At 42.1% G+C, this 27,709-nt stretch overlaps 1 protein-coding gene across 2 annotated transcripts; it reads right to left on the reverse strand.

Moving 5' to 3' along the window:
- Window positions 1-78: 78 nt before the first annotated feature.
- CALCOCO1 (calcium binding and coiled-coil domain 1) lies at window positions 79-27,709 on the reverse strand. 2 transcript variants are annotated; one of them, XR_011853060.1, is made up of 14 exons: window positions 27,609-27,709; window positions 21,357-21,522; window positions 20,142-20,244; window positions 19,443-19,633; window positions 18,593-18,751; window positions 17,603-17,751; window positions 15,499-15,589; window positions 14,582-14,836; window positions 12,718-12,843; window positions 11,089-11,184; window positions 10,900-11,005; window positions 9,089-9,300; window positions 990-1,192; window positions 79-541 (listed from the first exon to the last, which is right to left on the reverse strand). XR_011853060.1 is itself a non-coding variant. In XM_072134633.1 (13 exons), exons 2-13 carry the CDS (start codon window positions 21,501-21,503, stop codon window positions 1,187-1,189), a joined length of 1,641 nt encoding a protein of 546 aa, XP_071990734.1. In that variant the 5' UTR covers window positions 21,504-21,522; window positions 27,609-27,709; the 3' UTR covers window positions 79-1,186. The 2 variants fall into 2 exon arrangements, 1 of the variants encoding a protein (XP_071990734.1); XM_072134633.1 differs by having other exon boundaries at window positions 79-1,192.

Consider the following 27,709-nt stretch of genomic DNA (forward strand, 5'->3'; position numbering starts at 1 on the left):
CATGCCGAAAACATACAAAAAACTACATAATGATGTGCTAAAATGTGTGTCATTGAGTAATCTGCAGTAGCTGGCCGCTGAAAAGTAAAAATTATACTTTAATGCTGAATACAAGGTGTGAAAAGAATGTGCACTGAGCAAGCTGACATCTTCCTTCACCCCAAGATCTGAATGTGAGATCCGATTGCTGCTGTGAAGAATACAGCAAATATGTAAGAAGTGATCAAGTAATAAAATACAATTTCCCAGGCAGTGTTTCTTAAGAACCTGCAGATTTTAGTGGGAACAGTATCCATTTAATTTGTATGGGGATATCCTGCGGGCCTCTCTAGTGGCAGATATGGGGGAAAAGTTTGGACATGATGGATTTCAACATGCACTATCCTTTTGTTCTTAAGAAGTCAATGCCTATGGTTGAGCAGGTTGCGGCCAAACAAGTGTTTAACCAACATGTATCAAAGTTCTATGGTCACCTTTACCCTAGCCAGTCACTCCTTACTCCATATTCTTCAAAAGAGATGACAAAATCTCCTAAAAAAAACTTTAAAAAAATTAGTAAACATTTAAGACGCTATAAAAATACTTGACACTAAAACAGCTCTAAGATGCAACAAATACAGTATATAGTGACATATATCAGTCTAGCTGGTCACAGATCTTTCTATCACCACTCTAAGAATATTATTGCAGTAAGAGACAAGAGATGATGTCCTTTATGACAGCCTGGGTCTGTGTTTCCTATAGAAAACAGTACTTTCCTACCAAATAAATGTCCTACAAAGATAATTTCATGTAAGTGTCATGACTCTACTGTCAGGTCAATATTTCTAAAAACTATGAACTATTCAGGTAAGAAAAGGTAACTGGATACATGTGAGCGTGGAGTCGTTGGTAATGCTGCAAAGGTTATGCAAAAATAGCTCTTTGAAGTCAGAGAAAAGGTGCTTAGGTCCACTCAAGCCGATATATAACTAATATTGTTGTCTTACTCATAGCCCTGTCATTGCATAATGGCGGCTGTCTGGCCGTGGTGCGGAACTGCACTGGGGCCATAACGGGAAGATAACGCAAGAGCTTTCGAGAAAATGATGACGTGACTTCATCCTTCAGCGTCTTTCCTTCACATCTGTGGGGAATTACTACCCCACTCTTCTACACAACCAATCTTGCCACATTGTATAAGAAGTTACCACTGCAAAGAAAACACATCAAAATACATTATGACGTGACTACCAATACAAGCAGCCCATTAACAATGTCAGGTTGAAGAATCATAGTATCATAGTAAATAAAAAGACGCAGGTCCATCAAGTCCAACCTATAAGATTAAACAAATAGCACCAATAGCAATAGAAACATTTTGCAATAGCACGTGATATTTTTCTTAAGAAAGGCGTCCAGGACTCTCTTGAATGTGTATAAAGTATCTGCCATAACAACCCCCTTCAGCGGAGAGTTCCATAGTCTCACTGCCCTTACAGTAAAGAATCCCAGTCTATGGTGATGGTAGCATCGCCTCTCCTCTAGGTGTAGTTGTGGGCAGTTAATTTTCCCATGGGGTCACATGACAAATTGGAATGGTATTAGAGGGCCGGACTAATATACATAATTCAGTTCTACCCAATACCTGTATATACTATATTCAGTAAATAACTTATCCTTAAAAAAACTGCAAATAACAGTAAATAAAACACTACAATGATTCAGTGGAAATATGGAGGACCTATTTGCATCATTATTTGATGATGGGGAGATGAGCTTATTTTTTCCAGTAAGAGATTTAGTTAGAGGCCCGTATGTGGCCGGTGGGCCATACAATGCCCAGGTCTGGAATAGAGAATGCCCCCTCGTCCTGGTCACATGTCTAGTTATAAAAAGTCCTTTGGAGAGATCCTTGTACCGAATATTCATGTATTTGTATATGTTAAGCAATGTTTAGTAATGTTTAGCTTTTCTAAGCTAAATAAGTTTTGTAATCTATCCTTGTATTCTAGTCCCCCCATTCTCCTAATAATCTTGGTTGCTCTCCTCTGCACCCGTTTCACAGTTCTACTATGTTGGTTTTTGTAAAACTGAACACAATGGGGCAGATTTACTTACCCGGTCCATTCGCGATCCAGCGGCGCGTTCTCTGTGGTGGATTCGAGTCCGACCGGGATTCACTAAGGCAGTTCCTCTGACATCCACCAGGTGGCGCTGCTGCGCTGAAGAGCATCGGAACGCACTCAAGTACACCGGCCTATTCCTGGTGAAGGTAAGTGCAAGCTCCGCAACACTTTTTGTTTTTTAAATGCGGTGGTTTTTCTGAATCCGTCGGGTTTTCGTTCGGCCACGACCCAGATTTCCGTCGCGTGCATGCCAGCACCGATGCGGCAAAATCCCAGGGCAATTCAGGGAAAATCGGCGCAAATCGGAAATATTCGGGTAACACGTCGGGAAAACGTGAATCGAGCCCTTAGTAAATGACCCCCATTATTCCATGTGTGGTCTGACCAGTGATTTATAAAAGGGCAAAACGATCTCCTTATCATGAGAATCTATTCCTGTCTTGACACATCCCATAACTGTATTTGTAGCAGCTGCACTAGTCACTAAAAAAAAGTTTACCATCTGAATTTTACTTTTGTACAAAAGGAATTATTTGCCATTTTTTTTCCTTATAGAATGTTAAAGAATGTAATATCGAGTCGTGTATAGGCTGTAACATTGTAGGTAGCCTGAGGGTGATGTCACACATGGCGTTTTTAGGTTGTTTTTGGTACGTTTTTAGTCCGGTTTTTCAAATTTGCGCATTTTCAAAAACGTATGTGTTTTTAAAACTAAAAACGGCCCAAAAACAGCCTAAAAACGCCATGTGTGACATCACCCTTAGGCCCGTGTTCACATATTGCATTTGAATTGCTTTTAGAAACACAATTCAGATGTAGTGGGAAGTAACTACTCCTAAACGATTGCTTTTGGGAACGAGCAACACATGTTTTGAATCATTTACCAGCAAAACATGTGTTGCTTATTCCTGAACGCGATTCAAATGCAATGTGTGGACGTGGAGTTTGTGGAGATCTAAAACCAATTCACTAATCATGGAGTTGTCAAGTGCTGGAAAAAAAACTTACAAACCCCACCCCTTGCTGAGATTCAACCCAAGACATTGGGGCTTATTTACTAAGGGTCCTGCGGCCGCATTTCCCCGGGTCGGGACAGGTATTTAGAAGCACATTGTGTCCCATGCGATTGGATTGTGTCGCAATCACGCCAGCTTTCATGTGACACAAATAGACGATCTGACAGATGCGGACAAACCGCGGGATTTAACTTTAAATTTATGTCACAAGATCAAGCACTTACATACACTGGGAAGAAGAAGGTGAACTCCGGCGGACCTGAGCAGGGAAGCAATACATGTAGGAAATTGGGCACACAATCTATGTGAATCGCGGCACAATGCATTATCTTCGGACACTCCGGATCGGGGATCGCGCAGGACCGGGTAAGTAAATGTGCCCCATTGTGTTGCAAGTCTTACCATTGTGTCACCATGCTGTCCTACAACATAGAACCATGTGCTGGAAAAGTTTTGGAAATCACTTTACTAAACACCACACTCCTATGCTAATGGCATTTGTGTTGCAAAACTGATAGACCGCCATGTGTGACAATCACTTTTTTGCGGTGTAATGCGTTTCCCGCTTCTGTATTCCCCACTTTCATCAAGGTGCCTCTCATTCTGTTTCCTTCTGATATTTCACTTGCTCCTTCGCCTCCCGCTTTCTCAAGACTCTTCTATAGACTTCCATTTTGATTTTATCCATTACACTTGCAAATTGTGCTGCCTCCTCCTCCCTCCCCGGACCGCTCTTCCTTTCCTCTCTCATAGCCTCTCTCTCTATGTCTGACTGCAGGAGAAAAGAATCTAATGATGCTGAAAATTGATTCTGAAGCGTCCTGACAATGCTGTACATCTTTCCCCCTCCCCGCCTGCCATCTTTATGGCCTCCGGCTGTAAAAGTCCCTTTTACTCCCACTGGAGAGAGGCGGATTTATATCAGTGCGCAGGCTGCAACCCTTCCCTGCCGTGCCCTGTTCCAGAGCAAGGAGGGAAAATCTGCTCCAAATTTCACCTGTGTCTTGTCTGGGAAAGTTCTGACAGGCGTGGAATCAGAAATCCGCTCCTTGTGTATGGTAACACAGATCGTGCCTCATTTCTATACCGTATTACAACCAACCTGTAGGGCAGAATGTCTATGTGTTGAATGTGTTCTGATGTGATGCCACGTATAGATGACACTCGCGTTCTTACATTATGTATTACATTTTATAGCTTCTTTATGCTGAACTGTGCTCGCAGCTACGGGGAGTTTGACAACATGAGCGATACGTGGGATTAAACTTTTACTAAAATCAAATTGTGTTCTATAAGAGGAAGGGGGAACTCGCTCTTTACACACATTTCTATTGCATTTGATGATATAGGGCAGTGATGGCAACCACAAAAAAACCTACTAATTTATTGCAAAGGGTCAATATGGCAATTGAAGCAATAACTTATTGCTCCCTGCTTTGTCACAGCTCTTGTATTGGCATCCTGAGGACAAGAATACAGTAGAAAAGTAGAAAGTATGCGGGAAAATTCAGATTATTATTGTTACCAGCCTCCAGGGCCCCCTGAAGAGGAAGAATTGCAAAACCTAGCAAACCGTGTGCACACCTCCAAGGATGGCAACCAAGGATGTGTTGCTTTAAAAGCACTGAGCTGTGTGGCTTGGGACTACCAGCAGAGGCCGTTAGTCTCGTCTTGGAAACTATATGCTGGGGTAATGGCACCCGTGCCATAGGTTCACCACCACTGATATAGGGCCCGTAGTAAATAGCGAGACATGTATAATTTGATGGATAAAGTATAAGGAAAGCTATGGGTCCCCACTCATCCACTGCTAGTCAAAAGTGTACTTTTGGCCTCTATCAGGGTAGTAGGTGTTGACATACATGTTTTGAGCAGCATGTACTTTTCTATACAGTATGGGGGTCATTTACTAAGGGCCCGATTCGCGTTTTCCCAACGTGTTACCTGAATATTTTTGATTTGCACCGATTGTCCCTGTATTGCCCCGGGATTTTGGCGCACGCGATCGGATTGTGGCGCATCGGCGCCGGCATACACGCGACGGAAAATGTGTTGCGTAGCTTGCACTTACCTTCACTCAGCCGGCCTCGGTGAACTCCAGCGCGTTCTGATGGTCTTCAGCGCAGCAGCGCCACCTGGTGGACGGCGGAATCCCGGCCGGACCCGAATCCACCGCAGAGAACGCGCCGCTGGATTGCAAATGGGCCGGGTAAGTAAATCTGCCCCAATATATCCTTTACCATAAATGGCAATAGGGCCGGTTTTGGAGAAAGAGTGGCCCCACAATAAAACTATTTTATGACCAATCACAGTCAGTAACAGTCTCCCATTAGCCCTGCACAATAATAACACTTTGTAGTTACGCACAGTAGTAAGTAAAATCTGTAATATGGGACTGTAGGAGAATTTTATAGGAGATAGACAGATGATAGGGAGATTGGTGATCGAAGATAAATATGAGAGATGATATAGATTTATAGATAGATGATAGATTTATAGATGCAGAAATATAAAGTTGAATGGGAGGCTAGGGTTGAACCTTGTCATTGTATATATAGGTTATCAAAAATTGAAAAATGAGTGGGAAAACACCTTTAGGCTACTTTCACACTAAACACATGATTGCTCGGCTATGGAAGCATGCTCAAGAGAAAGTGATGCACGGTGCCCCGGCTGTAAACATGTAAAACCATAGAGCAAAGATGGTGAACCTTCTAGAGATCAAGTGCCCAAATTGCAACTCAAAACCCACTAATTTTCTGCAAAGAGCCAACATGACAATTTAAGCAGTAACATATTGCTCCCTGTTCTGCCAACTGCTTCCAACAGTATCTTTGTCTTCAGGACACCATTAGCATTTAAAGATGGAGGGGAAATTTGGATTGTCATTGTAGCATCCCTCCATTCCTTCTGGCAAACTGTGGCAATGTTCTGAGTGCCTACTGAGAGGGCTATGAGTGCCACCTCTGGCACTCGTGCCATAGGATCACCACCACTGCCATCCCGTGCATGGTATTGTACAGGGTCACATGTGTGTGGTCACCATACCGCCACGGGGTCCCAAAGCCATCTATGGGAACGTATATTTAACCCCACACGGCCAGTGCAAAAGGAGACTGTACTTACATGATAAACTTGTGGAATATCTTACTTTTGTTATTGCTTCCTACTTCTTCCAGCAAGCTTTGTCTGAGAGCCCACTAACTCAGTTGCAATTGAATGGGCCACATGTACTATGGCATATACTATTTGAGCCACTCTCATGGGGTTGTTGGTTGCAATAAATATGATGGATATCATTTTAGTCACATTTATTAATTTATTGGGCTAAACAAGTGAGTTTTTCCTGATATCCTCAACATTTCTTGTTTTTAGTGATTTACCACTGGGTAATGTTCATGAGGTGCACAGTGGGTCCTGCTGTCCTGCAACCAAATATTGAAATTTTACTGATGCGTTTGTTCCCTGTGAGTCAATCTATTTTTATGTCTTGAGATTTTAACCCAAACTTTATTATTATTTTTTTTTTTACCTAAAAGCCCCTCCGAACTCTCTGGGGCTCTGGCTGTTACATACGCCCCTAAAGCACTTCTTGCCCACCTCCCTTCTCCTTCACTTGCTCCCCCTTCCACTGTCTTCTGGAAATATCACAGGAGCACAGTAAAGATGCTCACTGCTGGATAAGTGGTAGATTTCCTTTAAATTTGACATATAGTGATATATAGTTTATTTTCTATATTCCTTCCAGGCAATAATTGTTATGACCACTTGGCAATAAGAAAATCTGAATAATTGACCAGTGTAAATGGATTTAAGCCTTATTGTAAGTTTATATGAAGTATAATGATCCTTCCTTTAACCCATTACGTGTAGAATGGCTTTATAAAGGGAACCCTTTAGCTATTAGACAGAGACTCGCAGTTTGTTATTTGTTGGCCCAGGGTCCTGATGTGAAATTATTAACTATTTTAAGAGTAAAACTAAGTGCTTGGTATCTCCAGAATTGATAAATCTTCCCAAATACACCAGTGACGAGTGAAATGGATTTTGCTCCCCTGGCAGTGGATGCACAATGTGGACAATCAATACATCTAATCTAATAAGTAAGAGGTTGAGATCGGGTATATATACTGTATATGCTCTATAGCCACAGTGCGAGCTCCGTACGTTTTATTTCACAACTGGCGATTCTCAGACAGCCCAGTGTTACCAAGGCATACAATCCTAAATGTACTGCAGTAAGTGTGCTGCATGTGATCATAAATTGCTATAACCTGCTTAATGGACCTGCAAACTAACTAGGCATGGAGGTACATTTCATTTGACCCCTGACGGCTGGCACTTCCAGCGTGCACCCCATCCTGCAGATTTATGGGCACTTGCACAGAAAGACATAAGGGAGATGCCTACCTGCAGAACAAGAAAGTATCTTTATACTCTACTGTATGGGAAAAAGTGTTTCAGATGTAAAGAGCGGCACTGGAGACGTATAACTGCTAAGGACAGGGATATTGTAGTACGGAGTGTCATAAAAACAATGTGCTCAAACTACAGAGCAGATGGGTGATAGAAAACAAGAAAGAAGGAGCCAGCGTGAGCAGATCAATGATTTCGGTTCCAGCTGGAGACGGCAATAAGCAAATTGCTAATACTAAAAGCTCCAGAATGTGGAACTGCTGCTCATGTACAGAGGAAAAACCTGATCCTGGCAGCAAAGTGTTACACACAAAGGTGATACTGTAAGCGCAGCAGTTCACTTCCAGGACATCCTATCAGAAAGCTTCAGAAAATCTGCTGAACATTAAAACTTAATGCTTTGAGATGTCCGCAGAGTGCTATGCTATCATTCGCCGCGTGTTCTGAACTTTGTGTGGTCGTCAATGGCCAAAGATCTTAATTTGACGCGCAGGGAGTAGCTGACCGCTAGTTCTTTCCTGTCCTTTCTATTGTCTCCGTCTTTGTTAGTTTTAATTCACCTGAAGCTATGTGTGTCTATTGCTTTTGTGGGGGAGATAGGGAGGTAGGACGTGGACATAGGCTTTGTAAAACTGACAAAGTGCATTGGCGAACTGTCAGCATTATCCAGCAAAATGTCCCCCCTGAGGATCCGCAGATAAGGCAAAGGTGAAAAACAAGCCGCTTACAACTGGACGTTCTTACAGTATATAAATTAAACTTATTTGTATCTTAAAGCTCTAGAGGTTGTGTGCAAAACTGAACAAGCACACTCAGCTCTATGGCCAAACCTAATGGTATATATTCCTATTTATTCCTGATGTTAAGTGGGTCTCATTAGATATAAACAGAAGTTTAGATGCAAGTATTTACATGCAATGCTCCATGGGAGAAAAAAATCATATTTGCTTATTTCAGCCAAGGCAGAGACTCATCCTTCTTGTCAAAGGAGTCTTCCTTTAGGTTGATATAAGCTAAAGTCCATCCTTTCTAAAGTTAGCATATCCACTGTACAGATGTTCTCATTGACATACATGATATTCACAACTGTGCTCTTTGTTTAATTCAGTGCTCTGTTCATAGATGGCCACAGATGGAGGGCCACGTGACCTGACACCTCCATCAGCAGTCTCAACTGACTTAGGACATATTCATACTTCCATTGTTGGTCTCTGAACTATGGACCTTGCCCTGTCATGCATTGAACACAGTGCAGAAGAAGGGACTCATTCTAGTGATAAATGATACAAGGAGTACCTTCTTCCCTGTAAAACAGCAGTGCCAAACTCAATCAATGACTACAGCAGGGAAGAAGGGCCTCCTTTTAAACTTTTTCAATTTTTTTTGAAAACACATCAGTTTTTGACCAGTTTTAATTAAGATAATTGGTAAAACTTGTCAAAAATGGATGCGTTTTTTAACGGACTGCTTAAAAAGCGGCCCAAAAACGGTTTCAAAACACCAAGTGTGCCGCCGGCCTTAGCCACTCATTTTTCTAAGTATACTCACAGAGTCAGGGCTGTCTTCAGGCAGTGGTTGCAGCTGACATGCGATAGGTGCTGGTTGGTTGATCACCACCCTCTCACACTCCCTTGGGAAGACGGGTAAAGCGGAGGAGAGCTGATCACTCATCTTGTAGGGGTCTTCCTGCTGAGGTAATCTTATGTTTTCAATAGACTCATCATCTGAGTCAGGGAGGCCTAGCAGTGGGTTGGATGAACCTGTGTAAAGCATATAAAGATTTTCATCAAGAAATACAAGGCACAGATTAAGCTCTCTTGTACAAGGTGAGGTTTGATGCATAGAATTTTCACTGGGCCTTTTCCAAATATAGATATGGAAAATCTAATGAGTCTTAAAGGAAATCTACCACTCACAAATAGTAAAAAAACACCTACATAAATTCACCTGTCCTCCTCTTCATCTTGATCCTGGCACTTGTCTTCGCTAATCTTGACATGCCAGGATCACCCAGAAAAAAAGACTTATAATTAACAAAGTGGAGCATGGGGACACGATGTCTGGCAACCCGGCTAATTATTCACACCCCCTGCGTGACATAACCTCTCTCTCCCAGCAGCCCAGGGCACCGGACATCTCGTCCCTGCGCTCCGGGCTGCTTTTTAGTCTTTTTTTTTAGTTAATACTGGTGTGTCGAGTTTAGAGAAGACAAACACAGAGATTGGGAGATCTGTAGCTTTTGGTAGATTTCCATTAAATTAAAGTATCATAGTACAGGCAGTCCCCAGGTTACGTACAAGATTGGTTCTGTAGGTTTGTTCTTAAGTTGAATTTGTATGTAAGTCGGAACTGTATACTTTATAATTGTAACCCCAGACAAAATTTTTTTGGTCTCTGTGACAATTAGATTTTAAAAATGTTGGATTGTCATCAGAACCAGGATTAACAATAAAGCTTAATTACAGACACCTTTGACAACTGTTAAAGCTGTTTATTGTAGCCTAGGGCTAAAGTACAGTAAATTACCAACATCCAGAGGTCCGTTTGTAACTACGGGTTGTCTAAGTTGGGTGTTCTTAAGTAGGGGATCACCTGTACAAGATATATTTGGTTTTGGGATCACTAGCATTTGATGATGACATTGGACTCATCACTGATGCTACTGGTGCATGGACACTTCCCAAATGAAGCCAAGGTCACTACTTTTCACAGATCTAAAGCAGGCAGAAGGGATGCATCCTCCATTCCCCAAGAAGTGTGATTCTAGTACCATATGTAGGAAGGGAATTTCAGACTTGTAGAGGTTATAATATTCATACAACCCAGGGTGTAATCTGCCCGTGCATACTTGACATACATAGCATGAACTGTGTAGACAGGTGTACTGACCTTGGCCTCATTTGGGAAGTGCCCATGCACCAGGAGCATCAGTGCACCAGGGTGCAGTTGAAACTGCATCGCAATCAGCTTTGAGGTGGTTTTAGCTGTAGTTTTGTTTATTTAACAGGTGAAAGACATTTGTTGAACAGGTGGATGACATTTGTGGAACAGGTTTGCCCTTCAAAATCAAATTCCCTGTTCAATTCATGTCTTTCACCTATTAAATTACTGCTCCTAATACCACCTAAAAACTGATTGCGATGGAGTTGTAACTGCAATGTGTGACCACTTCCTCACCTGACCATCAAAGCATCTTATCTAAGCACATGCCAGTGATTCCAAAACCTACTGACAGGAACATCTTTGACTGCTGGTGAGCAATCAGCACAAATTCCAGTAAATCTGTCAGTCCATCGGTGTCCTGCTGAAACTTGCAAGATTCTGTCCTTTATAGCCCCCTACACCCCCAAAGGACATACTTAATGCTGCTGGAAATTCTTCTTCAACCACTTTGTTTTCTCTCCACTTGTCATCTGCAAGTTTGTCTAGACGTTCCTCTAGTCGCCTCACATACTGCATCAGTTCCTGAAGAGGAAACGTAAAATGGACTCAATCTGAGAGTAAAGGGAAGGGAAGCAGAACTGGGAATAAAGCAGTGAATATCTCACCTGTTTCTCCTCTCTCAGCTGCTGCTTTTCCATTTGTGCAACCTTGAGGGCTGACTTCAATTCGCTCAACTCTCTTCTACTCTCTGACAACTGCACCTGATAACATCAAAACCAGCAATTATAAGCCATTGGTATGATTCATAATAGGATCCATGTACATAGTGATGGAAACTGTTGATCCCCTCCCCCAACCAGACTATGACCAAGTTATGGCTGACGCGCAAGACCAGACCATGGCTGATGCCTCAGATCCCCCAAACCAGACTATGGCTAATGCCACAGATCCCCCAAACCAGGGACTCTCTAAACCAAACTATGACTGACACCCCAGATCTCCAAAACCCAATCATTTGCAAAGCAAGCACCCAATGCCAAAGACCAGACTATGACTGAAGCCCCTGACCACCCCATCCCCTTAGACTATGGATGTTTATTGAAGCTTTTTGAAAATGTTTATTTCAATATTTTTTCACTTTCACTTTCAGTGTGACATCCTGATCCTGCTGCTGGCACTTTGTGCAGGAGCGCACACTGCCATTGGGACGGGCAGAGCTCCTCACTGCTGAAGTCTGCGGCCAATGTAGAAGGTCATGTGACCGAGTAACTAATCTCTGGTCACTTCAACATCTATTGGAGCCACGGGGTGCGGCAGTGAAGAGCATGAATCGGCTCTAGCTCACAGTCCAGGAAGGAGAAGGAGAAAAGTCCCACTTGGATAAATCCTCAGGGGACATTTTTTTGAAGAGTAAAACTGTCTGTAAAAGCATCTATGTCTATAGTGGACAGGAGCAACAGCACTGGACTGAAGCGGAGGAGAAAGGCAAGCATAACTTCCCAGACTGTTAAGGACTCCCGCCAATACTAAATTTGCTGTTTTACTATACAATTAAAAATAAAAAGTTTAGGATGCTCTTTCCTTGAACTGTAGAACAGGACACAACTATCTGTGCACCAGAAGTGGAATAAACGACAACTAAGCACTGGACTCAATGAAAATAAATAAAAATAATTAAATATTTGCTGGACCTAAGTGACCCCACCTCCCCCAACCCATGTGATTGGTGTATAGAACAATTACATCTTTCTGTATTCCAGAAAACTGGTGTGAAAACATTTAGATATTCTCCCTTTTTGTCCAGAAGTGGACTAAGGTATGAGGCAGCACATTGCACCCAAAATAAGATGCAAGGAAGTTTTTTCTGGTATAATTTCATAAATTCCATTAGGAAAACCATTAACGCCCATATGGACTCTACTACATGTTGCAGTTATATTGCAGTTTTTATTTTTTAAAAATCATAAAATCATTGAAAAACTGTGGTATTTTAACATAATTTTTTTTAAAGTGAAAGTAAAAATGTCATATTTTTAAAAATGTGGCAATATATGTTTACGGGCAATATCTTTCCCTGTGTTCACGGCCGTGCAACGCTATTTCCTATGGAAAGAGGAGGGGTGAGAAGCCCTCATCCATCCTCCTCTCCAGCGTGCCGACATGTGCTTGCCCAGGCTACGGTCAGGCCAGCACGCATTTTTCTGAATGCGGCCTAATTGTGTTTTTTAACCACATAAAATAAAATGCCCTTTGACAAAATCATAATAGATTGAGTTGAATTATCATTCTGGTACCTGGCTGGCATCTTTCTCCTGGTTTAACTTGCACTGAAGTGATTGCCTCTGACATCTCTCTTCTTGTAGACTGCTCTCCAGATTCAGCTTTTCAGCTTTCAGATTTACAATCTGGTCCCTCTTTGCCTGCAATATGGAGAGTCAATACTCAATAATCCTAATTGTCTGTGCGCGACAATAGTCAAAGTGCGACTTTACTACGAGTCTGGCTCCAGTTATCTCTCAGTATTTTACTATACATCAATAATGTTGCCTGTGATGGTTTGAGCAAGAGAGCATGTTTTTGTCTGCAATTTTTACAAAAAGTCTAAATCTAAGAAGAGGCAGAGCTGCATGGTATAAGGACATCAATAATCAAAATCAAGTGTGATAAACTAGGGAAACTTACTCATAGATCAAAGCATTGTGACTGCTGTAATATTCATATATTTGTTATACATGGCCTCTTTTCTTCTAAAAACAACTTTTACAATTATGCTAATTAACCCATGAAGAGCTCCTGGCGGTGTTATCAGAGACCTTCCATGCTGAAGATTCGCAGGTTGTTACAGTGTTCAAGGAGCACTTACCCCCCTCTCACTGTCTGTTGAAACTTTCTCTGCTGCAGTGAAATTACATCAGGCATCAGGAAGGGGGGAAATGCTATTGGAGGGGAGGGGGAGATAGTGAAATAGCCTATGAAGCTACTGCACGGAAGGTTTTGGTAACAACCCCCAGAACCCTTCAGGCTCATTAGCATAATTTTAAAACTTAAGTGGCCCTGGTTTATTATGATGGATTTTGGTGGTAGATTTCCCGAACTCAGCAGGTCAGTTTAATTCTAGTTGTCTGAGGTGGGGCTGGACGTTCCAGGCAACAGACGCAGCAAATGTAACGCGAGTTGGATGCACACTCACAAGTGCGTAAGGGGCTTTATAATCTACTCATCCTAAAAAAATGTGGCTTTTGTACCTATTCTGGTAAATAAGTGTCTTATCAATGGGAGACCAATCATGGGACTCCCACAGATCACATATGTCTGTGTGTGGGGGGGGGGGGGGGGCGCATGATCCCGCAATGTTAGTAGAGGGGGAGTATCCACATTTAGCCTTAAAGGACATCTACCACCATGATGAAAGACTCTATGCAAATGAGCCTGATGGGCTCCAGGCTCCATTGACACTTATGGAGCCTGGAGGCCCTAAGGCTCATTTGCATACAGTTCATCATTGTGGTGGTAGATTTCCTTTAAAGAACTTCTAAGGAATATTCGAGTATAGTGTTCCTCTGTCTCCAGTCACACAGAAATAAATAGCACAGTATTTTTCTTCATACAAAGGGGAATGTCACCTGCTATCAGTCAATCCAAGTTGATGAATTTAAAGATAAGTTAGAGGGATTGGCCACTTTACCTCATGTTTTCTGTAGTGTATAAGTTTTGGGAGGGGGGGCAGGATATTAGGTAATTTACCAATATACATCTATTAAAAATATGATGGCCACAGACGGAGGGCCATGTGATATGTATCTGTCTATGAACAATCGCCCTGCCAGGACCTTAATTTTGTATTCCTGAATACTAACATAAGGTCCCGGCAGGGCGATTGCTCATGGGCAGATAAAAACCACATGACTTTCCATCTGCAGCCATTTTATGAACAGGAATATCTGGCTGATAAGGTAAAAGACAGGAGGCTTCACTTTACATATCAAGAAAACGGTGCAAAATAGAGGCATACTGGTATATTACCTCATATTCTGCCCTCCTCACTTACACATACATTACAATAACATGAGGTAAAACCCCTTCAATCCAGATAAATTAACAAAAACCTGATGCAAGTTAATGTGCCACTACAGAAGAATACACAATGTCAGCAAGTACCTCCATGCTATGACTGAGAGCTGTCTTCTCCTGCCACCATTGCCCCATTCCTTCCTTATACCTCAGGCTTAAGTCAGACACTTTAATGGCCAGGTCAGCAGTCTCCAGCCGGCTCTTGTGAAGGTCAGAGATTGTACGGTCCCGGATAGACGAGACTGTTGTCAGTTCCTCCCCCAGTAGCATCACTTTTTGCTGGCTTGCCGAGAGCAGGTCCTGTGTGCAACGCAGCTTTTCACGCAGAGCATCCATCTGGAGCTGTAGAAATATAGAAGTTTAGAAAGTATAGAAGTGTAGAAGTGACAATCCCCCGTCATCCTCTAAAAGTGACTGTAACACAGGGACTGAATTTGGGGAAGACAAACAAGTCAGTGAGTCCCGAATTGAGCTCCTCAAACTGTCACCTGCCTGCTTGCCTCAGCGTATCCTAGTTGATACGGGAGAATTTCAGTCCATATCTATGCCAAAGTGAGAACACAAAGATAGCGAATAAAGCACTTTAATCAAAAGGGATAGTCAAATAATAGGAAGTAGCAAACAGGAAACTAGCTAGAAATAAAACCGTCTAAGTATAAGCTGTTAGCAGAATACATATAGGTACTGAGAGAGCCTTAGCTGCAGACGACTAGGGCAGAGCTCTGTCAATCACAGTTTTAATCTATTGCTGAACTACAGCAGAACTGCAGGGGGACTGGTGTGGTCCAATACTCTAAACACAGCCGGGAACATAAAGCACAGTTCACACTAAGAAAAACACAGAGGGAAAGTCAACGGCTCCCAAACTGCATTCTAAAGACAGAAGAAGATGAGGTCACAGATGTTAAAGTAACTCATCACAGGCACAGGTACAAGACGCAAGGAAGTAGAAAACTTTAGATTGCCCATGTAGTAGCCTATTGTGTCCATCCCCTGACTGTCACCTGAGAACGGTCCAGCTCTGATGTTGTCTCAGTAAGACGTTGTTTGACATCATCCTTCTCAGTTTCCAGTGACAGATTCCTTGTCCCCAGCCTAAATTGTAAGGAAGATTATATAGAAGTTAATACACTGTGCAGTGTAGGACTAGTGCAGATAACCTCACCACTTGGGAAGACTGTGCATTGGGTCGGGGGTGTAACTACAGTGGTAGCAGCCGCCATGGGGCCCACAGTGTCAGGGGGCTCTGACATCTGATCTGACACTAAAGAATGGTGCATGTGCACCACTATATACATATTATGCTGCACATTGTACAACAACATTTATGTGATGTATATATGCTGTATATGCGTGTGTATGTGTATATGGCGTGTATATATTATATTTGTGTTTATATCATGTACATCTGTATACGGCACTCTATGTGTGTGTATATGTAATGTGTACACGCTCTATATGTGTGTAAAGTGTGTGTATGAGTTAAGAACTGAATGTTTATGTATATAGCTATATAAATGTGTGTGTATATATGAGTGTAATACGTACATTTTTAAGCGGGAAGGGGGCCCCATTCGAAAGTTTGCTATAGGGCACTGCCTCTCCTAGTTATGGCCCTGCATAGGCATTATTACATTTCATATAAGTGTTAGTTTACAAAATGCCTCAGTGATGAAATATAAAGGGGATATTAGGGCTCATTTACTAAGGGTCGCGCTGCTCACTTTTGTCGGACTGTTCGCCATTTCAGGAATTGCACAACTTAGACAGGTATGTAACAGGTGTCTGCGTTGGAATTGTGTTGCGCGAGATGGTTTTTTGGCGCAGCTGCGCTGGCTTCCATGTGACAGAAATCGGGGGGCGGGCCGCTGGACCATCCGACTGATTGGGACTGATCGCGGGATTTAACTTTCAAATTGTGTCGCAAGCCCAAGCACTTAGATGCACCAGGAAGAAGATGGTGGACTCTGTCAACCTGAGCAGGCAGGCGACACATGCACGATATTGGGCGTACGATCTCAGTGAATGGCGGCACAGTGCATTATAGTAAGACAATGCACTTTCAGTGAACTACAGGGGGAATGTAAGTAAATGAGCCTCATTGTATCAGAACAATCCTTGTATGTATACAATATTAGGGTATATGAATATCACTGGAGACCTGATCAATGCCTGGATGGATTCTGCTTAAGCTGCAGCCTCATATATATCATCATCAGTCTCACCGAGCCGACAACCTACTGTAATGCAATAATCCAGCCAAAGTAAAAACAATCTGATAACTAAACACATAGTCAGCGATACATACATTAAATGCTGGCTATGACTGGCAAGAGCCTAGTCCATTAACAGGAATGATAAAGAATGCATAAAAGTGCTCTTATATTTTTCTTAGTGCCTCTATATCAGCTAATTCACTTCTGTTAATAGCAATATATTAAATATAATGGTATTAAATAATATAAAATCTTAAAGGGAACTTGTTGATATGAAAACTCCCTCCATATATAGCCGTACGTGTAAAGAGAGCTGTCAGTCACCCTTGTGACCATTTCTAAACATAGAAAAAGTAAAGATATAAATTCGATAAGTGACGAGTTTTACTGTATTTTTCTGCTCAGCTCCTCCTGTTCTATAACAAGCCTCCTGCACAGAGAACACTATGTACAATCATTTCAGCCCCTCTTGCTCTATAACATGCTGCTTAACACTATGTACAATCTGCCCAGCTTCTTCTGCTCTATAACATTCTGCCTGCAGATAGGACACCCTGTACAATCTGCTCAGCTCCTCCTGCTCTATAACATTCTGTACAGAGTGTCCTATCTGCAGTCAGAATGTTATAGATCTCAAGGAGATGAATAGATTGTACAGAGTGTCCTATCTGCAGGCAATCTATGCAGCTCCTTGTGCTCTATAACATGCTGCCAGCAGACAGGAGACTATGGCCAAACTGCTCAGGTCTTTTTGTTCTATAACCAGTGTATGACCAGTCTATATGAGCAGTTACATTAGAGATATATGATTTATGACTCATGTAGGAAACATGTAAAAGTACAAATAATTTTTCTCTATTTTGGAAGCACAAACTTGACAAAAGTGAATTACATGTCCAGCTCCTTCTCTTTCTCCAGCAGCTTCAGAGTCTTGACATGGATATCCTCCTCAAGTTTAAACATATGATCTCGATGCTCGATTTCCTTACAGCTTAGTACATCACGCTCCTCTCTAACTAGCTGTTCTCTCAAAATGAGTTCCTGTAAAGCGATTGAAATAATATTTTTAGCACGTGTCTCCTTGAAATCTCTGCCAAGAACAAGTGTATTTATTCATCATATTTCCCATGTTTTTAAATATAAAATAGCAGACAAATAAAGACCGCAGTGATCATTCTTGTAAACAGCTGTCTTAAAGGGGTAGTCCACTTTCAGCAAATAATTGACTGATTCTTTGTGTAATGAAAAGTTATACAATTTTTCCCATGCACTTTCTGTGCCAATTCCTTTGTCAGTTTTCTAGATCTCTGCTTGCTGTCATTCTATAGGAAACTTCATTGTTTACTTCCGGTGAATAAAAATGGTCATGTGATGTCACACAGGTGCCCGGCCCTTTGTCATCACACAGCTCTGATTACTCTCTGTGGTATAAGAAGCTGTGCACCTGTGTGACATCACATAACCAGGGATATAAGAAGCTGTGCACCTGTGTGACATCACATGACCAGGGATATAATGAGCCGTGCGCCTGTGTGACATCACATGACCATGGACAGATTTTTATCCACAGGAAGTAAACATAGAAACTTCCTGTTGACAGCATGCAGAGATCTAGAAAACAGTGAGGAATTGATATAGAAAGAATATTGGAAAACTGTGCAACTATTCATTACATAAACAATATCCAGTATTTGCTGAAAGTAGACAACTCCTTTATGTGTATAGCCACAGTTACAATATTCTATATACCTTACCCGATTCTACTTTTATTACTACTACGTGAGATTATACGTCCCAAGTATCACATCAATCCTAATATTATATAATGCTTGTGTCATACTTCTGGCATATGTTACTCCACGTGCACTTGTAAAATATATACCTGGTATTGGTGGTGGAGTGTGGCATGTTTGCTGGCGGAGGTATCCAGTGCAGCCTCAAGATCCTTGACTTTTTTCTTCAGACAGCTCACGTCCTCCTCCAGTGCAAGTTTGACTCTCATTAGATCATTCCTCTCCTGCTGCGACAGCTCCAACTGTTGCTGTTATAGTTATATAGACATGTAAGGTATTAATACAGCATCCCTATGTACACTGACAGAGGCAATCACTTTACTCCATAATCCTGTTAAAACTCCACCTTCCTTACAAAAAAGAACACCCTGTGGCAACCCACTTTGCCTCCGGGCACGCCCCAGTTCACATTCACTTGGCGTGGAGGTTGCATAAAGGGTGAAATAATCACCATTCATACAACCCCTGATAAATGGCCCCCCTCCATCTCTGAATGTGCAGTCCTTCTATGCAGGTGGAGGGGGAAACCTAGCTCACGTGTCTCACTGCTCCGCCTTCTTATCTTAGCTGCTGATTCATGCTGTGTACTGTGAAGGATGTGCACTGTTATGTACATATTATGCTGTACAATGTGCAGTACAACATGCATATAATACGGTAGTGCACATCCTCCATTCTTTAGTGTGTCAGGTTGGATGCTGGGGCCCTCTGACACTGCGGGCCCCATATGGCTGCTATGGCTTTGAAGCGTCAATGAGATTCTGTCTGTCTTTCTAGCAAGACGGTATTCTGTTATTGTTGTGTGTTATGTAATTTTAATTGGTCTTAGTGTAAGGTATGCAAACTCCATATGGATTGTCCAGCACCATACAATTTATAGTCTTCTACAAATACATAATACATTTACATTATTTTTGTATGAATGAGGTATTAAAGTACCTGCAGGAAAGTAGCTTTAGGTATGACCAAGATCATGTCCAGAGAAGCCTCCTCATCTTCTAGAGTGACCAAGTCTTCTATTGGATGTGGTACACTGAACACAAAAGAGTCACTGATTCCTTTCACTACTCCATGGTGATCCACATAGCGGAAATTATACTGCTGCTCCCCGGGACGTGGTAAATAGTAGGCTGCGGGATAATAAGGGTTTTGTAACTTGTACTCCACATAAAATAACATTTCTGGTGCATCATTATGTCCCTTTATTGTAACGTTCCTCATTGTTCCATAAATTGTCAACTGAGCGCTAATATTCCTCTGTGTCCATACACACCCTAGTACTATCAGCTCTGACTAGACAACATCAAACTTGGCAGGGACACGCCCCAAAATGACAGCACCCAGTAACCCACCGCACGGACAGGTGTATATAAACTAAGAGGTGACGGATACTCTTGAGATTGCCTATAACTTATCACATAAGTGATTTTGCTTTAATATCTGTATCCATAGGGATGGTTTCAGTGCTACTGTGCTTCTGTGTAAGATACAGTCCTTTTACTTGTAAGGACCTTCTTATAATCCTGTCAGAGTGAGAGGAGGACACCCAGGGACAGACAATAGGGTAGTGGTTATAGGACCGAACGGATGAATGAAAACAACAGATCGCACAGGTAGCCTAAATAATACTATTCTGACCTTGAAATTGAACACTGCAGTGAGACTGTGATCCATTCGTGACTGCTTCAGAGGACATTGCCCAGACAAAAGTTTCATAGTCCTGTATGGACGAAGCTCCCACCTGTTAAAAAGACACACAACATGGGCACATGAGGTATACATGTAAACAGGTAAACTGTATTTTACCTTAAAAATACCCAGATATTCCTCAAGGGGTTCTACCAAGTTTTCAAGTTGTCGCCTATCTGCAGGTGATCAGTAAATGTATGACTGCTTGGAACCCCTCTGATCACAAGACCATGTATTCTGTCTGTATGGGAGTGTTGTAAATTACTGAGCACAGCGCTCAACTATCTCTAGCATTCCCATTCACTGACTATGTGAGTGCTGTGCTCTGTAATTTCTGTCACTCCTATAGTACTGAATGTAGTGGCAGGACACATGCTCATCCAGCCGCACTGCTCATTAGTGGTAAAGCATCCTGTGCATAGAGGATCATTTCATAACTTGGTACAACCCCTTTAAGCTCTATTTTTAAGTATGGCTTCATAGTTATTACAGCTGAAAAAGTCCATCAAGTTCAAGCAATGTTCCATCTACATAAATAAACATTTCTATATGTAGTCTATACAGAAGGATGGAATCGTACCATGACTTCAATGGTTTGTCCCAAACTAGAAATATGATATCCTAAAGGAATCTAGATAAGCAGGTGTCTACCTCCTTATTATGGAAATGGTGGATATGGCACCCAAAACACCCAAACACATGTGTAAGTAAGGCAGAGTTCACATCACTGCAACAAAAAAACTAAACCGGTACCAATAGATCCATCATATGACAGACCTCAACAATAACTGATGGACCCCGTGATGGCACCTTCTCTATTCCACCCTGTAGGTGTCTTGTTATACTTTACCCCACTGTATATTTCTTGGGACTTGATGAAGTGGACAGTTTGTCCCTAAAACGCATAGTCTGCAATCTTCCAATAAAATGACTTTTATAAGGCACATCTGTATACTTCAGTCTTGGGGCAGAGCATCTGACTTACTTGTTTTTCCTTTTATCCTAAACTTTACTATATAAAAGAAATCAATCCGTCCCTATTACAGTTCATGTATATATTGTGAGCCTAACCTAGAATAAGGCTGAGAGCATAAAAGTGCTTAGACTGGCACTATAAGAACAGATGGGTACACTCATTTACAATACAAATGCCCACTTTCTCACTTTAAAGATGCCGATCCAGTCTCTGTTAGACCCCTTCACACCGGCTGGTAGGGTATAGTGGCATTCCACCTTGGTACTGGGTACATAGGTTTGGGCCACATTCAAAAAGTTGACACATGACACCGGAGATGGGGAAGAATCCTCCATGATGTTCACTTTCTTGTGCCTGTGGATGACAGTAAGTAAAATTGTTATTTTAAAATAATGGAATTATCAGAATTTTTTAGGAATATCCCGGTAATACTTCTCTTGCACAGCAATTTATAAATGCCAAAAGTCTTAAAGGGTTTGTCCAGGACAAGTAAAAATAGTGAGGTTGCTTGAGGGGGGAGGGGGGTCTGCATACAAAAATAAACTGTAAATGTACCTCTTTGGTTCCACTTTGTAAATAAACAGGGGCACGGAAGTCGGCCCCCCTACCCCTTCCCGGTTACCTTACTACTTTTACTTTGTTGCGGAGAACCCAATAAAGGGGTTGGCCGCTCCTTGACATAAGTTTCCCGTGTGCTATGACTGCCATGTGTATAACCCCTGAATATTCATGAAGTGATTCAGCAGTCCTGCTAATTACTTTTTTACTGTGTGCATATCATCCATGCTTCTTTCTTTACATCTCTGAGCTCTGCCTTATAGGAGGAGAAAGCAGCAGGAGAGTATGAGTCATCCTGCTCCCTCCCCCTCCATTTTCCCTCAGTATGGATGGACTGAGGCTGAGTGTATATGCAAAGAGCAGCTGAACGCTGCAGCTTTCAAAGAAGGCAAAGACACAGGTACATACACATGCAGAGACATGTCTAACGGAAGAGATTTATTGAACAGTGGCCAACCCCTTTAAGACAGGTGATCGATGAGTTCCCACCACCACTGTGCATTGACAAAGTACCTGTAATCTAGTGAGTGAGGCTTTCGCATCACATGTCAGTGTGTGATATGTGAAAAGTGGACAGCTCTGTCACATTCCAACAACAGCGGTTCACGTGAAATACAGGACACAGCCACCATACTATGTGCTTGGCAGAAAAGTAGGATAAGCTGCATTGCTCTCTACATTTCTGAGATCTTGGACAAACCCTTTAATTCCTCCGGCCAATCCGATATCAATTGAGATGCATCTGTACACATAAAGCATATGATTTTTGTGTTATTTGCTGGCCTTTGTATGGTTACCTCTATAGGTTTTTTTTATACACAAGTCTTTTATTTCATATCAAATTGAAAGGATTATATTTTAGTTTATTAAGTCCTGTGCTGCTCTATGCAAAATCTGGGGGACTGATAAGGATTGATGAACACGACCTCCATCGGTCCTGATCAGTCACATTGTTCCACTGATTTACTGGCTAGTATGCAGTTAGCGTAGCCTGGCCCTTTAATTTATAGCTTGCCCGTCTCTTCAGAAGACTAAGTTAATAGAGCCGTGCAGCCAGAGTGAAGCTTCCCAGCAGCGTGCCAATGGGTGCCTGCCACTTGGATCTCGTCCAGATCTCACAGGAAGAAATGAAATCTGTTGCTTTGTTTTACTGCGCCTGTGCCCTGACCTGTGACAGCTGTTTTCGCTGGGTCCTCACCGTAAGCTTTATAATCAATTGACTTTAATATTTTTAATCCCAATTAAACTCTGCACGAATACCAAAGGACATGAATCAGGATTTCATTTGTGGGCAAAGCTTAGCTTGTTTCCATATATTACATGAAGATTGCCAAGTCGTGATTCATCCTTTCCTCTCTCCAAATTCAATGTTAACTCCTCATATTCCAGCTGCCAATTTCACAAAGTCCCTTATTTGCGGACAATGGGGAAAAGTCATTATTGACTTTTCGCCAGTTTTCGCCATATTTATGAAGTGTCGACGCGAAAATATTGGTCATTTTCCGACACTTACGACTTTTTTTTTGGTCGCAGCCTAGTAATCCCGACACTTTTCTTGCAATTCTATGTTCCTAACACTTGGTTGCCGCAATGTTTGGCACACAAATCGATGCGCTAAAAGTCAATGGTCTACCAAGTTCTATTTCACCTTCATGAATGTGGAGACAGTTCCAAACCTTTTTGGTTGTGCACCAATTCATTAACCCCTTGTGCCTCCATCTAACATCTCAGTGTAAATCACTGCACGATTCATGAGCCAGAAACACGGACCATGCGACACTATTAATGAATGCCCCCCCCCAATGTACCATCAGCACGAACAGTCTCTTGCAATCTGTGGAAACCATTAGTCCATGTGAACATCGGCTGCATGCATGACTGACCGTAACCTCCAACTAAATCTGATGTTCGGTGTAGAGACCAAACTGCATTCTGGGTAGAGTAGTTGCAGTGGTAACTTTCTAATGACTAGCGAATCCTGTGCTTGGGTCAAATTTTAATGAATTAGACCCACGGTACTCGGTGGTCCTGACATTTCTTATCTTAGCTGCTGCCTCAGCTGGGTACTGTGGAAGATGTGCACTGTTATATAAATAATATGCTGTACAATGTGTAGCATAATATATATATATATATATACATACATATAAATAAGATGGGGGTCATTTACTAAGGGCCCGAATCACGTTTTTCCGTCGTGTTTCCCGAATATTACCGTTTTTCCTTGAATTGCCCCGGGTTTTTGGCGCACACGATCGGATTGTGGCGCATCGGCGCCGGCATGCACGCAATGGAGATCGGGGGGCGTGGACATCGGAAAACCCGCCAGATTCGGAAAAACAGTCGTATTTAAAAAAAAAAAAATGCACCCTGCACCCAGGGTGAACTACCGGGTAGTTCACTAAGGTAGTTCATCGGGTGAACTACCTTAGTGAAACGCTGGAAGACACGAATCAGCGCCGAAGAACCCGCCGCTGGATTGCGGATGGACCAGGTAAGTAAATATTCCATATTCACTATTCTTTAGTGATGCAAGTTGGGTGGTTGGGCAACCCGCCATTGTGGGTCCTGTAACAGCCGTCATGGCTGATACCCCCGTAGATACACCGCTGCATCCAATGTAGATAAGTGCAGACTAAAGCTCTTAAAACAATACACCAAGGCAAACAGATAAAACAGGTTTTTCCACAACAGAGTTTTATGATGTTGATCCGGAGAACACTGGTTTCAGTCCAGATGCCCCAGGAGTCCCACAATGACGTACGCTATGACATGCACTATAAGTGGAATTAAGGCCAAGTTTACACAGTAATTTTTGGCATATTACAATGTTGCAGTTTGGAAGTTTAAGAATAGTCCTAAGTCTGACAATGAATTTTCAATGTTGCAGAAATGGAAAAGTTCAAGAATCTCTTAAGAAATCCTGTGCTGTGTCCTGCTGCTCAGTGCTGGCTCCAGGTTTCAGTAGGCCCCTGGGTGACAGAGCCCCAGTGAGCCGCTTCGCAATGAACTCACATGGTGGCATTAAAAATTCAGAAACTAAAACAGTCCCCTGTTCCCTAAAATATTCCCTAGTTTATTATACCTAACAACCCCCTCAAGGTTATTTTATATAAAGCCCCCTCATTCCCTAAAGATTCCTTATGTACAGCCTTATGTGGGCCCCCCCAGCACCTCTGGGCCCCGGCACTTGCCTACGCTTTTCTACAAGTCACATACACAACACAGAACCGACTTGTACTGCAACGGAAACAATCCGGATATAGATTGATTAAATTATAACGAAATATCCGCAGGGAAACCTATGAAGGTTTTATAGGTGCTTTCTGGTTTCACCACATTTGTGTGAGGCCGCATTTACATATGGGGGCAGATTTATCAAGCAGTCTGAAAGTCAGAATATTTCCAATTGCCCATGGCAACCAATCACAGCTCCCCTTTAAACTATTCATGAGCATTGGTGAAATGAAAGCTGAGCTGTGATTGGTTGCCATGGGCAACTGGAAATATTCTGACTTTCAGACTGCTTGATAAATCTGCCCCATGCTGTTTTTGCTGCATTTTAAATGCATTAAGGATCAAATGATCGCAGACAATGATGGAGAGGGATGTACCGGTATCTGAAAAAGCAAAGGGAACCATAGCTGGGATGATCATTGCCATGATGTATACATGCGAGAGAAAGAGGGGACTACTGGGACAGGACCCCGAAATAGTTAAATAGTGACACATCAATTACAGGTTCCTCAGTTATTACCACTGGGAATAAAAAGGAACTTGAGAAATGAATAGAACAGGAAGCAAGTTTATGGTTACATTAAAATCAATAAGAGACAGACAAGAGTTCTATCAGTATTTATATCATTTTTTTAGATATATATCTCGATTTTATGTGTTAATCATATACATAGATAGTCACTACCTCTTCACATGAAATAAAGGAGACCACAACCTTGTTCACACCTGACTTTTGGAGTGCTGCTTGTTTTTCAGATTTTTAGATAGATAGATAGATAGAAGAATAGATAGACAAGAGATATAATAAATGTTAAAAATGGACAGTATCTGATGTGTTTTAAGTAAATTTTTTTTCATCATCCATTTTTTCTTTCTTAGGGTACATTCACACGCGGTATGCCCGCACGGCGTGTGCTGGAGAGGAGGCGGCCCCTCCTCCCTTCATAGAGAATAGCGGCTCAAGGCCGCACACTCGCAGAAAGATAGAGCAGCGGATCCCCGCTGTGCCGCTATTGCCGTCTATGGCGACGTACATGCGGCCATAAATTTGCGGCCGCATGTACGGCCCCGCAGACGGCAGTGTGAATAAGCCCTTAAGGGACATCTACCACCAGGATGAAGGTCATTTGTATGCAAATGAGCCCGAGAGGCTCCAGGTTCCAATAACACCTATGGAGCCTGGAGCCCTTCAGGCTCATTTGCATACAGTCTTTCATCCCGGTGGTAGATGTCCTTTAACGGAGAAAAATAAATGGAAATGCTGAGAGTAGTGGGTACTTAGCCTCTAATATAAAACAATGCATTCAATGTTTTTTGAGATACATCGCTCTCCATCATTGTCTGTAACCATTGTAATCTACCGTATGTACAGGCAGTATGTAACCCGGAGATACTTACAAGATAGGTTATTTAGGTTTCTACTTAAGTTGAATTTGTATGTAAGTCAGAACTGTATATTGTATAATTATAGCATCAGACAAATTTTTTTGTCCCAGTGACAAATGGATTTTCAAAATTTTGTTCTGTCATGGAACCAAGGATTATAAATAAAACTTCATTACAGACACCTTACAGCTGATCATTGCAGTCTGGGAGTAAAGTAATGTATCCAGAGAGCTTCACCAGAGGTCACGATGGGCAGAGGGGTGGATCTGTAACTAGGGGTCGTGTGTAAATCGGGGACTGCCTGTGATCATTGTTACATGTGCATTCCACTATACTAATTACATAAGTTTTCTTTTATCTAATGATTTTATTTTTAACTTGAAAATAGGTTGGTGTACCGCCAGGCCATGTACATTACACTATCCGAAATACAGAAGTGTTGTTTTTATGGTGACCGGTGATTCGGCCTCCACATGGAGCTCCTTTATCTAAACCCATTCAAACAAATGGCTCTTCATGGACACCACAACACACGCCCCTCCTGATGGGTTGTATCACATGTGATATACATCCCCCTATATATATATATATATATATATATATATATATATATATATATATATATATATATATATATATTGCTGGATTGGGCTAATCCATTTCCATTACAGAGTTATATATAACTAGATTGTTATCTGCCTTTCTCCATGTATTATGCTGTTTATCTGAGCTGGAGGGTTACTACACATCCTTGTATAGATGTTTTGTGTTTGTTATGTGTCAGCCATGATTAAGGATGATACATCTATTTGAAACTCCTTATATTGTGTTATACATTCATTTTAACATATCTTCACTAAATCTACAGTGTCTGCAGTTTGTCTGGTCCATTTAACTTTCTTTCATTGGGTTCCAGGAAAGCTGGGTGACTAACAGTATAGGAGAAGTAGTGGTCTACACCATTACACACCCGGGAGGGGGGCTCTTCTAGTCATTGGTATCTTCCTCCAATACCCCAGGAGTCAATTACCTAAATTTATGCTGGGGAGAGACCTCTCCCTCCTCCCGTGCAGCTGCCAACACGAGGCCTATCCAGCAGCTGGAGACTGGCTGCGCAGCACGGATCACTGGAGCATAACAAATCCCAGTGCCCCTGCTCCAGGCTGCACAGCCAGGCCGCCCTCACACAGGGCACTGTACACACCCGGCGATACCGCACATCACATCCCCCCTCAAAGAAAAGAGACAAAACCTCTTACCCCCGCACTCAGAAATCAGCTGTCCCACAACAACAAAAGCTTAGCGCAATGCAACCTGGGAGCTGTAGTCTCAGTGCGGGATCCGCGCGCTGTGCATTCCA

Source organism: Engystomops pustulosus, chromosome 2, assembly GCF_040894005.1.
Source record: "Engystomops pustulosus chromosome 2, aEngPut4.maternal, whole genome shotgun sequence".
In the NCBI taxonomy this organism is placed as follows: domain Eukaryota; kingdom Metazoa; phylum Chordata; class Amphibia; order Anura; family Leptodactylidae; genus Engystomops; species Engystomops pustulosus.